General features: G+C 54.2%; 2 protein-coding genes across 3 annotated transcripts in view; both read left to right on the forward strand.

Annotated features, from left to right (window-relative positions):
* TUBA8 (tubulin alpha 8) overlaps positions 1 to 12,491 on the forward strand; it is a 16,997-nt gene extending 4,506 nt beyond the window's left edge. The window contains exons 2-5 of one of the 2 annotated variants that reach the window (XM_007469492.1): positions 4,878 to 5,100; positions 6,902 to 7,050; positions 8,628 to 9,308; positions 12,167 to 12,491. In XM_007469492.1, the coding sequence (XP_007469554.1) occupies positions 4,878 to 5,100; positions 6,902 to 7,050; positions 8,628 to 9,308; positions 12,167 to 12,457 (1,344 nt within the window). In that variant the 3' untranslated portion in view covers positions 12,458 to 12,491. Of the gene's footprint in view, positions 1 to 4,806; positions 5,101 to 6,901; positions 7,051 to 8,627; positions 9,309 to 12,166 lie in introns of those variants that run through there. The other variant, XM_007469493.1, reaches the window with a different exon arrangement.
* Positions 12,492 to 12,913: 422 nt separating this feature from the next.
* USP18 (ubiquitin specific peptidase 18) overlaps positions 12,914 to 13,610 on the forward strand; it is a 37,415-nt gene continuing 36,718 nt past the window's right edge. Inside the window, exon 1 of the mRNA XM_007469527.1 lies at positions 12,914 to 13,034. Coding sequence (XP_007469589.1) covers positions 12,914 to 13,034 — 121 coding nt within the window. The remainder of the gene's footprint in view (positions 13,035 to 13,610) is intronic.

Raw genomic sequence — 13,610 nt, forward strand, 5'->3', positions numbered from 1 at the left:
TTCCTGCTGGGGGAAACCAAGCTGCACACTGTCTTTTCTCCTTTGAGCTCCTGTTGCCTCTCAGGCCCTGGCCACTCCCCTTGCTAGATGGACTCTAAGCCTCGGCAGGGTTTTCTTTCCAATCGCCCCCGCTGCAGTCAAGCCCTGTACTCGATGCTGGGTATCTGGCCAGGAAATGGGGGCTCCTTGCTCTCCACCTGGTAAGTCAGAAAAGCAAAAGAGCGGCTAGGAGCCGTGCAGTAGAGCAGTGATGGGGAGGCGGGGGCTGAGGGAGGGCGCCGTGAGGCCCCGGCTGGCGCGGGGCCTTCCAGACCTTCTGCAGGAGGGGTCGATTAATGAGCGGCTTGAAGGGCGAGTGGGAGTTGGCCCAGTCCCTCCTGATGCCGTCTTGCAGACAACGACAGTAGCTCTGTGCTGCGGGAACCAACAGAGCAGGTCACTTTGGTAGCCACCCAGCACTAGGTCTGGGGAGGGGTGTCATGCTTTCCTCGAGTAAGTGCGCTCCTGTGTTAGGTCTCTCCAGCTCCCTCACCTTCACCCCCTGGACTGCTGGGCCGGAGGCTCCAGCACCACTGGTGGGACCCCCTTCATCTCACAGGGGCCCAGGAGCAGAAAGCTGGCCTGAGCCCTACAAGCCCAGAGTCAAAATAGAACTGAGGGAGGAGCAGTGCGAGAGAGAAAGCAGGAGCTCTGCCCGGCCAGAGAGGGAATCTGAAACATGAGTTTGGAACAAACACATGATGTAAAGGTCCTCTGCTGAGTCAGCTCACCCCCTCCCCGGCCCCGGCCTCGGCACTCACCACCCGGAGAAACAGTCCTGGTCTTGCAGGGAGGGTGGCCCACTTTCAGAGGCTCCCACCGCGAGCCTTTCTGTTTCTCTCTGCGATGGAGCTTTTTTTGGTTTGGAGGTTTGCGGTCCAAGCTTGCCTTGCTGTCTGCTATCAGGCTTGTGCTGATAGGTGTGGTCCACCAGAGCCCAGGGGGTTAAGAGTGCAAACGAGGCAGGGGGGTGGGTGGTGTCAAGGAGAGGACTCGGGCCGAGGTCAGAAGACCTGGATTTGAGGCCAGGCTCTTGCCCTGTGACATTTCCAATCTGCCCCTTTACCTTTCTGAGCCTCAGCTTTTTCACCTGTAAAATAATGGGGTGGGAATCATATTTGGTGATCCGTGAGGCCAGCCCAGCTCTAGAATCCTGAAGGCTCTGAGCTCACATAATGTCCCTGGTCATGGCAGATGGGTGACCTGTCTTGGGCATGAGGGCCGGCCCCCAGGCCGTCAGCACTGGGGGTGCTTTGTGCTTTGTGTGTTCCTGTGTAGAGCCTCCAGGCAGGAAGGGGGGTGGTGGCAACAAGGCACAGTGGCCAGAGGAGCCGTGGGGTCCTTGTCCTCTCAGAGCAGGTACAAATGGTGCACAGACCTTAGCACCATTAGTTAAATGAGGGGGCTCACCTAACTTTTCATTTCACTGGTGATTTCCTCATGTGACTTTATGTAATTAATTAATTTATTTAGGCCGTGCTGCGTGGCTTGTGGGATCTTAGTTCCCCGACCACGGATTGAACCCTGGCCCCGACCGCCAGGGAAGTTCCCCCATCACATAACTTTAAAGTTCCCATTTGCCCTGACAAACTGGGCTCTTGGTCATTGCTAGTTGAATCAATGACAAAGTGAAAAGGGACAGGAAGAGCCTGGCCCTTTGCGATGGGTCGTTAGGGTGAGGGGAGCCGTCACTTGGCTCTTACTCTGTTTCCTATCTTTAATTTTTGTCATTTTAGTATGAAAACCGTCAAACCTTCAGAGAAGCACGGTAGTGTATCGCCGCCCATATATCCATCATCTAGATTTAATCCGTCATCTAGATTTAATCCATCGTCTGGATTTAATCCATCGTCTGGATGATTTAATCCATCGTCTAGATTTAATCCATCGTCTAGATTTAGTAATTACTATTTTTCTGCCATGTTTACTTTACCCGATGTGTTTGTGTTCAGTAGTTGTGGCTCGCGGGCTCTAGAGCGCAGGCTCAGTAGTTGTGGCGCACGGGCTTAGATGCTTCGCGGCATGTGGTATCTTCCTGGACCAGGGCTCGAACCTGTGTTCCCTGAATTGGCAGGCGGATTCTTAACCACTGTGCCACCAGGGAAGTCCCCCGCACACCATATTTTGATTTGTTCAAACCAGAATTCAGTTAAAATTCACATACTCCATGTGGATGTTATATGTCTTAAGTTCCTCTTGATGTGGGTCAGTCCCTCCTTCACCTTTGTTTTTCATGAGTTAAAAAGATTGGGTTAATTTCCCTGTAAAATGTCTCACCTTCTGGATTCATGTCATTTTCTCGCCATGTCCGTTATCCCTTGGACCCCTGTGTTTTCTATAAAGTGGGGGCTACATATAAAGGGTGTAATACGTTAAGGCTGAGTATTTTTTTTTTTTTTTTGCGGTATGCGGGCCTCTCACTGTTGTGGCCTCTTCCGTTTCGGAGCACAGGCTCTGGACACGCAGGCCCAGCGGCCATGGCTCACGGGCCCAGCCGCTCCACAGCATGTGGGATCCTCCCGGACCGAGGCACGAACCTGTGTCCCCGGCATCGGCAGGCGGATTCTCAACCACTGCGCCACCAGGGAAGCCCCTGAGTCTATTGTATACCTCCGGTTAGTCTTGTGAATTAGTGTAACAGGGAAAACTGCTCTTCCTAAGGAGAGAGTGTGTGTGTGTGTGTGTGTGTGTGTGTGTGTGTGTGTGTGTGTGTGTGACTGATTTCATCTGTGGAGACTGGCATATTGACTAGCATGAGGTTAAAGGGATGTGAAAACCTCCGTATCACCATGTTGGTGGTTTTCAGGACCCTGAGATCCTTTACTCTTCCTCCTCTGACCTTTGATCTTCCTGAAATACCCCTGTATCCTTCCAGAAAGGCCCAGGGGGTGCCTGGAGGATGGTTGGGAGGTGGGGTCACAGGACAACATGTGGGACCTGCTCCTTTCAGGACTCTCCAGGGTCCCCTCAGTTCACACACCCCCGAGGAAGCCACAGCTGCATGTGAAGGTGTGGTCTGGTCGGTAGCTGCTGGTTATGGTGGGTTCCTGGGGGAAGGACCCTGCTGCCTTAGGCCTGAATTGAGTCTGAAGATAAAGTCCTTTCATTGTGAGAGGAACGTAGCCTGAGGTCTCCGGCTTTCCACCTGTGCCTCTTCCAGGTGGAGAGTGAAGCTCCAATAATGAAAATGCATAATGATAAGGATAAAGATAAGGGCGATCACAACAGAAGCGACTGTGGGAACTTACGCTTTTCAGATGAAGGGGGTTTGCGTAACTCAGCCCAGGTCACACAGCACAGCATGTAACTTGAGAGGCAAGATTGTGCCCTGGGGTGTGGGTGGCTGTGAGCAAAGCCCTTTCCTGGCCACCAGGCTCACAGAAGCACAGAGGCCAGGGCACAGAGACAGGTGTGGAGCAGTGCCACGTTGTATAAGTGTTAGGGCACCGGCTCCTGACACCGCTGGCTTCCCTGCACCCACACCCAGGGAGCCCCAGGGTCCCAGGAGTCCCATACCCCATGCCCAGCCACGGTCTCTGGAGGCTCTGCTACTGGCTTGGGTTCCCTGGAGCTGGAAAATGCCAGGTCGGGTCACGGTTAAGAATAGAAGGCCGCACAGCAGGCACATGCTTCCCTGCCCAGCTCCGTCTCGAGCACACAGTCTCCTTGCAGGGCGCTTGCTTCCCCGGTAGGGTGTTGGGGGTGACGAGTACACCGTTCCAGCAAAACCATAACACACACTCACTCACATCCACACACACACACTTACACATCTATACCCACATATACACCACACGAATGTACACAGCACAAACACACACCCCTCCCCATCCTAAGCTGTTAGTACCGGGACCAATCAGGTAACTGCAGCTTCACAGCAGAGTAACATGGAGAAAAGGACACTCTAAAGGTCAGCTTTACTTAGCACTTGGCCTGACGTGGGCGAAGGAGCAGGTTATGGTGGCCACAGAGGAACTTTCCAGTCCCTCAGAGTTCAGGAGGCGCCTACTTTGTCCCCTCCCAGCCCTCCCTTGCTGATGTACTGATCCTTTCTTACTCCTACATTTGTAGCCAGAACACTAATGACACCCATGATACAGACTCCAGAGTACATTCCACCGTGTGCTTCCCTGTTCTGTCATGCGGAGACGGGGAGCGTGTGTGTGAGTGTGTGTGTGTGTGTGTGTGTGTGTGTGTGTGTGTGTGTGTGGGGGGGGGGGGGGGTTGTGGGTCGTCTTTTTTTTTTTTTTTGCGGTAGGTGGGCCTCTCACTGTTGTGGTCCAGACGTGCAGGCTCAGCGGCCATGGCTCACGTGCCCAGCCGCTGCACGGCATGTGGGATCTTCCCAGACCGGTGTGTGTGTGTGTGTGTGTGTGTGTGTGTGTGTGTGTGTGTGTGGCGGCGGCTGGGAGACTCAGGCTGCAGCAGGAACGGGAGCCCTGCGCCAGGCACGGCAGTGGATTTGGGGGTGGTTTCTGCTGTTCTCACTGGTTCTTCCTATGACCGGCTCCATCCATGCAGGAGTCTCGTGGTTTGGAATTAGCCCAGTTCCCTCCACGCAGCTGCCCTCTTTTTCCTTTTCTTGACACAAAGGATTAACCCTGGAAAGCAATCTTTACAGCAAACCACAAAGCTGTGGTGCTTCTTTGGAACCGAGTCTTGATCCGGATGCTGTGGTGCACAGACCCCACGTGGCTGGGGCACGGCATGGCGGGAGGTATGGGTGTCCTGCCCGTCGAGTTCCAGGGATGGACAAGTCCTCAGAGGTGGGGGCCTGGGGGCCTGGGGCAGAGGCATGGCCAGGCTGGGGCTCTGACTGGGCTGCTCTCTCCCCGCAGCGGGAATGCATATCCGTCCACGTGGGCCAAGCAGGGGTCCAGATCGGCAATGCCTGCTGGGAGCTCTTCTGCCTGGAGCACGGCATCCAGGCCGATGGCGCTTTTGGCACGCAGGCCAGCCAGGTCCAGGACGACGACTCCTTCACCACCTTCTTCAGCGAGACTGGCAACGGGAAGCACGTGCCCCGGGCTGTCATGGTTGATCTGGAGCCCACCGTGGTGGGTGAGTGTGGGCCAGGGTCCCCGCACAGGGCCAGCACCGGACTGCAGAGGCCGTGGTGTCTGGGGAAGCAGATCTGCACGTGGAAGGGGTGGCTCATCCGGAGCCCCCCACCACATGACTCTTAGCTCCTAGAGTTCTCCGCAGTCTCGGGATCTCAAGTGGGGATCACAGATCTCTGCTCCCCATTAAAGCTCCAACCTAGTGCTCTCCACTGAAATCTGCTGAGACAGACCGACAATGCTGACATTGTTTATTAAATACTAAGGGTCAAAATACAAATAATTTCGGAAATTATAAGACGCCCTCAAACAGTCAGTTTCCCAAAGTGTATGTTTCCGATCCTACGGTAATTGCAGTCTGTCCTGGCGGCCTGGGATAACCTTGCAGCATCTCGCACACGAGACGAAATAGCAGCAGGCACTTTCTCTTACAGCCAGAGGCTGCTGTAGGTTAGAATGAACCTCATCTGGATCTTAGGGAACAGGAATTCTGACTTGTGTTGGGGCAGGATTCTTGCTCTCCTGGCTCCCCTGGCCCCAGTACCCCCTGGATCAGTCCTCGCTCTTCATCAGGATTTTCTCACCTTCAAAGTCTGCTCACCAGCGAAGGTGGACAAGTCCCCCAGGGATGTCTGGGCACTGCCTGCGGTTCCTGAACACTGTTTCTAGGGCCACAGACCCCAGGCCCTCTAGCCCATGGACGCTTGTACAAATACAGAAAGGGCAGGTGAGCTTCCCAGGCCGCTGCATAGATGGGTGCAGTGAGCTTCCCAGGCCGCTGCATAGGTGGGTGCAGTGAGCTTCCCAGGCCGCTGCATAGGTGGGTGCAGTGAGCTTCCCAGGCCGCTGCATAGGTGGGTGCAGTGAGCTTCCCAGGCCGCTGCATAGGTGGGTGCAGTGAGCTTCCCAGGCCGCTGCATAGGTGGGTGCAGTGAGCTTCCCAGGCCGCTGCATAGGTGGGTGCAGTGAGCTTCCCAGGCCGCTGCATAGGTGGGTGCAGTGAGCTTCCCAGGCCGCTGCATAGGTGGGTGCAGTGAGCTTCCCAGGCCGCTGCATAGGTGGGTGCAGTGAGCTTCCCAGGCCGCTGCATAGATGGGTGCTTTCCCTGGGGGAGCAGGGGGACCTTGTAGAAGAGAGGGGCTGTGGGGGGGCCTGAGGCACAGGGGGGGCCTGAGGCACCTTGGTCTCTGCTGTGTGTCCACTTTGCGCGGACCTTGGAGGTGAGCAGAGCCCCCGGCCCTGTGGCCTCTCTTGGGCTCCAGCTCTTCAGGAGCCTGGAACATAGCTTTGCTTCAAAGTTGTTCTGAAATATCTCTAATGCTTGACATGTATTGTTGCCACCAGAGATGGAGGTTAGGGCTGGGACAATTCCGGGGGAGCCTAGGAACCAGGCATATTCTGAATCTTTCTCTGTGTCCCTGGAACATTTGGATGCAAGTGAAATCGGGTTAAATTCTGGGGTAAATTTTGCAGCATGAATGAAAAACAAGAGGGAAGCCTTGTGGGTCCAGGGGGAAGAGGCAGTCAACTTTGGTGTTTGGCCAGCTTTGTAAACCCTAGGCTTTTTAAGGTCCAGCCAGTAGAGCAGCTGGCTTTTCATTGCTGCTTGAGTCCCGGGCTTCTGGCTCTGTTACTGCCTGTGTTACCCTGGAATTCTCTTAGCCTCGCAGGTATATTATAGGGTTGTCTGGTTCCACCTCAATGGAGTTCAGTAGGTAGGGGTGCCATGTGTATTCTAGAGGGGAGGGAGCCGTCTCTTCTGGGAACCAGGTAGTAAGACTGATGGTCCCCTCTCTTGGTAGATGAGGTTCGGGCAGGAACCTACCGCCAGCTGTTCCATCCAGAGCAGCTGATCACAGGAAAAGAGGATGCAGCTAACAACTACGCGCGGGGCCACTACACGGTGGGAAAGGAGAGCATCGACCTGGTGCTGGACCGCATTCGCAAGCTGGTACGTGTTTACAAGGGCAGGGAGCTGGTGAGCTGGACGTACTAGGATTCACCTCTCTGAACAGGCTGGGTGGAGGCACGTGACCCCTGGCTACAGTACAAACGCCTAAGATTTGGGAATTTCTGCTTATGTCTGTAAGAGGCATTCACAGGGCTGACGCCCCTTCCTCTGGCTGGACATTGTGGGCTGCCCTCCAGGTGATGCCCCGGTAGCACTTACAGATGCTCCACGGTGGTGTCTGGGGAGATTCCAGGTGTGAGAAAGGCGAAGCTCTTTGCTTCCCGGCAGCGCAGGCTAACAAAGCACTTCACTTGGGAGAGAAGAGGAAGATCATCAGGTCTATTTCAGCACTTTACAAACGCCGTTACCAACGCCAAGTACGTTCCGTTTAATCCCCTAAATAATGATACAAAGGAGGTCTTGTCCTTGAACTTTACAGATGGGGAGATTGAGGGCCAGGATGGTTCAGTAACTTGCTCTGGGTCCCACAGCTAGAAAGTGGCCAAGTCAGGATCTGAACCGACTGGGTTGGTTTGACTAGAAAGCTCAGGGTGGGTCCCTTGTCTACTTGATCCCCCTTTCCTAATCTGTACAACGGAAAAGTTTGGGCTTGATCGGGGGTTCTTTACTTGGGAGCTAAGGATGCCGAATTTTCTGTTTAGAGGAGGGCTAGTAGGGTTCATCAGTCTCAGAGCCATCTGTGATCCCTAAAGTTCAGAACCACGGGACTGAACACAGTCATAGATCACGGCCAATGGGGAAGTTCTGTGACCTGTGAATTCTCTTAGTTCTGGTGAGAGCTAACTGTCAGGTCCTTGCTTAATTATCACAACAGCCTCATGAGATGAATTTTTTTTTTTTTTTTTGTGGTACGCGGGCCTCCCACCGCTGCGGCCTCTCCCGTTGCGGACCACAGGCTCCGGACGCGCAGGCCCAGCGGCCATGGCTCATGGGCCCAGCCGCCCCGCAGCATGTGGGATCTTCCCGAACCGGGGCACGGACCCGCGTCCCCTGCATCGGCAGGCGGACTCTCAACCGCTGCACCACCAGGGAAGGCTGAGAAGAATATTTTTTATTATTCTCACTTTAACCAAGAAGAAACATGAGTCTGGAGGGTTCAGTTCAGTAACTTGCTCAAATTTTTACAACTTGGAAGTGACAAAGTTGATGTTGAATCTCAGGTTCTCTGACCCATTTATCTTCCTGAGCTACCTTCCAAGGTTGGGCTGGGATGTGTAGGTCTGCAGTTCCCGCAAGATCAAATGACTAGGGCTGGGGAAGTGGGCAAGGAGCTGGGGCCCTCATGGGGCAAAGTCATTAACCGCCGTGGTTCTGGAAGCTCATTCCTGGTCCAACCAGGCCACTGGGCTGGAAGCTTCATGGACCCGGAGGTGTGTGCAGGTTTGCTGCCCGTATTTTAGCGGTTTTCCTCCCAAGACCGCCGAGGCTCCCTTGTGTTTCCTTGCTCCTTCAAGGCTGTTTTGATTTCACCCACTTGACAATGTTGAGGGATAGAGTGGGGCAGACAGAGAGGCCCGTGAGGGAGTCCTCAGAGTCCTCGTGTCCTCTGCTCCCAGACAGATGCCTGCTCAGGCCTGCAGGGCTTCCTCATCTTCCACAGCTTTGGGGGCGGCACCGGCTCCGGCTTCACTTCTCTGCTGATGGAACGCCTCTCCCTGGATTACGGCAAGAAGTCCAAGCTGGAGTTCGCCATCTACCCAGCCCCCCAGGTGTCCACGGCCGTGGTGGAGCCCTACAACTCCATCCTGACCACGCACACGACCCTGGAGCACTCGGACTGCGCCTTCATGGTCGACAACGAGGCCATCTACGACATCTGCCGCCGCAACCTAGACATCGAGCGCCCGACGTACACCAACCTCAACCGCCTCATCAGCCAGATCGTGTCCTCCATCACGGCCTCCCTGCGCTTCGACGGCGCCCTCAACGTGGACCTCACCGAGTTCCAGACCAACCTGGTGCCCTACCCCCGCATCCACTTCCCCCTGGTCACCTATGCGCCCATCATCTCGGCCGAGAAGGCCTACCACGAGCAGCTGTCCGTGGCCGAGATCACCAGCTCCTGCTTTGAGCCCAACAGCCAGATGGTGAAGTGTGACCCCCGTCACGGCAAGTACATGGCCTGCTGCATGCTCTACCGGGGGGACGTGGTGCCCAAGGATGTGAACGTCGCCATTGCCGCCATCAAGACCAAGAGGACCATCCAGTTTGTCGACTGGTGTCCCACAGGCTTCAAGGTGAGAGCTGGTGACTCGGTGGAGACAGACAGCTAGAGAAGCAGAGGGAGACACCAAGGATGGGGAGAAAGAGGTGGACACTCAGGGTCTTGGACTGATGCACATTCCTTGGGAGCTCTGGGATGAGATGGGAAGAGGGGCTTAAGCCAAATGTAACACTAATTTCATTCATTAATTCGTTCATTCACTTCTTTTAGGTCAGGAGAGATTTTGAGAGGATTATTGGAAGAGGGGGAGGGCACTAGTGCAGTAGGGAGAAGGGCTCCACCTCTCCTGCCCTAAGATCCGCAGACATCTCAAAGGTCAGGCAGAAAGGACTTTCCTCTTACAGGGAGGAGTGAACGGCGCTGGAACGAACTTGTGTGCGAGTGGAATGAGGAGGATGACTGGGCGGAAGTAGCCGTGATCTGACGGTAGATCAGAGAATATGCAGCAGCCAGATTATTTAAGGTGCCGGAGAGGCATAATTCCCTCCTCTAACACATCTAAAGATGTGTTCTTCTCTCCCCAGCTTATTTTGAAAAATTATTCGCCCTGTAAGTTTTCATCAGTTTAGAGTAAGGATAAGAAATTTCATGGTTATCATATGGTTGTGATTCACATTATGAAGCCCTGACATTTCCACTAACCGGGAGTGAGCTGGGAGCCTGTTGTAGGTCTGCGGTCTGGGGAACACCAGACTCTGAGGGTTGGTGTGGGTACACAATAGCCAGGGAAGACCCCCAGCTCCCGGGACCAGAAGATGTCGAGCATTGGAAGCCACCCCCCTGAGTCGCCCTGGCCGGGCAGGCAGCTGCCCCTGCACTCGTGCCTGCTTGACTGCTTTGTCCTGTGTCCCACGGTCTCATCCGAGTCCACCATCAAAGCAGCTGCCACCATTCATGTTAATTAGACCCCTGGCAGGCCTTTAATAATTTAGAGGTTTGCTGAACACCAGAGGTGGTTGTGACAGTTGCTCGAGACAGAGATGAGCACGTCTCAGCTTTCCCTGCTGGGACTTAACGGAAACAAGACACCTCATGCTGGCTTCTCAGCTGAGAGGCTGATGGCAGGGAGCATTTCCCACCCTGCTCTGCTCCCAGCCACGTACAGAATCCTTTCCCCTGGACTGTGCCTATTTTTATGTGGCAGTTCTGATCACTCTTGCGAAAACATTCAGGATCTTCCCCCAAGTTGTTGGGTTTTTTTCTTTCAAATGGAAACAAGCAACAAAACAAGCTAGTAGTAAAATGAATAGGCAAAAAAAAAAAAAAGAATGAGATGTGAGGGTGGTGGAGAAATTAACAAAAAGGACATATGCCCCTGTATTCTTGCCCCTTTATTTTAAGCTGAAGCTCTGGGGTTATGACCAGAAAGATAAGGCAGTGCTAGAACCTGTAGCTGCTTCTCAGAAAAGCACTTGCCATGGGGGTGGATGGTGTTGAACTTCACCCTGTAGCATCCTCCCCAGTGTCAAGGGATGCTACTGCTGAAAAGAGAGCACAGTTGGCTGGTCTAGTGAAATATGTCATGTGGCATTGCCTTCTCCCTTCTCCCTTTGGTCCTTTGCCCCTGTCTCAGCATCACCTCCACCCTCAAGATGCCACTTTTGTTTAAGAGGAATGATAGATCATTGTGAATTCATTTAGTGGGTTACCCACCTTGGCTGTACAGCTGCTGCCACTCCCACCACCACCTCTCAGAGGACATGATTTTAAAGCTATGAATTTAAGAGATTGGCAGTTAAGACCTGGTGGCCTGGTGGAGAGGCATTTTGGGGCCAGCTCCATGGTTCTCAGTGTCCCATGAGTATTATCACAGTCATCACCTGAGGCCCCTTCCAGGTTCCTAGAGTTCCTGGTGTCGGCTCCAGTTTGGGGTATGTGTGGGGAGAAGGGAGATTTCTGGGATAGTAGCCCCCTCATCAGGTTGGGCTGGATCAACTTGGAGGACCCTCCATGCTGCCAGAACTTGGGGGATTGGCTCATCCAGCAAGAGTTTTAATTGACTTTCTTTGATTTCCATGCTTTTCTTCCAAGAAACCCCACTCCCCAGAGATAGAGGGCCTGGTAAATGCTGACACCATCCCCAGAACCTTTTGCATCTCTTTATTTATTGCTTGAGAATATCTCCCTGATATTTTTTAAAAATTGATTAATTAATTAAGTTTTGGCTGCGTTGGGTCCTCCTTGCTGTGCACGAGCTTTCTCTAGTTGTGGCGAGCGGGGGCTACTGTTCGTTGCAGTGCACCGGCTTCTCATTGCAGTGGCTTCTCTTGTTGCAGAGCACGGGCTCTAGGCGCGCAGGCTTCAGTAGTTGTGGCTCGTGGGCTCTGGAGGGCAGGCTCAGTAGTCGTGGCGCATGGGCTTAGCTGCTCCGTGGCATGTGGGATCTTCTTGGACCAGGGCTCGAACCCGTGTCCCCTGCACTGGCAGGTGGATTCTTAACCACTGAGCCACCAGGGAAGTCCTCTCCCTGATCTTTTAAACAGCCCTTCACCCTTGGCAGAGAAACTGCCCTAAACCCGTTGACAGCATAACTAAGAGGAACCCGAGATACCTTTGGAAGGAGTGAACTTATGATGACCTCCGTCTGCTGACACTGCACACATGCCCTGCTTGACCCCCTGTTCCCTACCCTCATTTGTCTGCTTGAGCCTCCCACTAGGGTTTCCACCAGCCCTTCCCCTCCCCTTGAGTTTCCCGGCCCGGTGCCGCTTGCTTTTGCTTTCTCTCCCACACACGCCTCTCTACCCACCCGCCGTCCCACCTCCTGATCCCCTCTTCACATCCAGGCCTGCTGCCCCACCCACCACGTGACCAAGGTGTCCCAGCTTGCGTTGTCCGCTGACTGCCGCATCTTAACCCTCTGTTCCCCAGGTGGGCATCAACTACCAGCCCCCCACGGTCGTCCCCGGGGGAGACCTGGCCAAGGTGCAGCGGGCTGTCTGCATGCTGAGCAACACCACGGCCATCGCTGAGGCCTGGGCTCGCCTGGACCACAAGTTCGACCTCATGTACGCCAAGCGCGCCTTCGTGCACTGGTACGTCGGCGAGGGGATGGAGGAAGGAGAATTTTCCGAGGCCCGGGAGGACCTGGCTGCCCTGGAGAAGGATTATGAGGAAGTGGGGGCCGATTCTTTTGAAGAAAACGAAGGGGAGGAATTTTAAATACAAACGTTCCTCGTGGCTGTGTCTCTTTATTCCAAGCACGTTTAACTTTCCCTAGAGCAGCAGACCCCTGCCTGGGTCCCGACACCAGTACCTGTGGGTGACGGGTCCAGCATGGACGCTGAGCTCTGCCAGACCCTCCCGCGGGAGAGCGCAGCTCCATGTCCGCAAAGGAAATGAGAGTCACTGTCTCTGGGTTAGGGTGCAGGCCAGTCACACCTGTGCGGAGACCTGAGCGGGATTTAAAATTCTCTGTTAGGCTGGGCTCACCCCAAACACAGCCTGCTGGCTGGGGAGCAGAAAGGTGAGATCTGGGCGCGGGGGAGATTCTGGAAAGGGAGTGTTCTCAGAGTTAGAGTTAGAAGCAAGAGCCCATTTCCTGCCCTTGTGAATACACAGATAAACGAGTGGGATCATTCCAGACAGTGTTCAGTGCTGTGAAACGAAAAAGCAGTGATGGGAGAAGTGGGTGGCAAGCTCAGAAGAGGCCTCGTGGAGACCCGGGTGCAGCTCGGAGCCACCGCGGAGGTTCTGGAGTCAGAGCACGCCGGGTGGGTGTGTGAAGAGCAGGGAGGAGGTGAGGGTACCTGGAGGATGGAGGTGAGGGGTGCGGCCAAGAGCCACGCGGGGTGCAGGGCACACTTAGGCTAACCCTGCACAGGACGTAAGGAGCTTAGGTTTTCTCTAGGTGAAACACAGCATTTCTGTTTGGAATTTGGAAGGTTTTAAGCAGAATACCTACTATGCTTTATATACACATATGCCTTATCTCTAACCCCCAACCACCTCAAAATGGATATTCTTCTCATCTTACGGCTGAAGACGCTGAGGTGTAGGGAGTTTATATGCTGGAGACACGAAAGGTCACGGGCCAAGAGGCTGTTCTCTCGGCTACCCCGCCCTCTTTCCACCGCTGGTGTTTGCGTCCGGTTCCAACTGCTGCCTCATAAAATGAAGGGTGGGGAGAAGCAAAGTCCATTTATTACAAAGGAGAGGACAAATTAATGCATCTCTTCCCTGAAGTTGGCAGCTCCGGTAGGATTTTTGGAAAAATCAAAAGGCTACTCTGATTAAACTACTGATAAGACACCCAGGGTCGGGCCCGTAGCAGGTCCCTGTGCATTCAATGTACAGCTCGTCAGCTGTGGACTTT

This window comes from Lipotes vexillifer, unplaced genomic scaffold, assembly GCF_000442215.2.
Source record: "Lipotes vexillifer unplaced genomic scaffold, Lipotes_vexillifer_v1.1 scaffold395, whole genome shotgun sequence".
Classification (NCBI taxonomy): domain Eukaryota; kingdom Metazoa; phylum Chordata; class Mammalia; order Artiodactyla; family Lipotidae; genus Lipotes; species Lipotes vexillifer.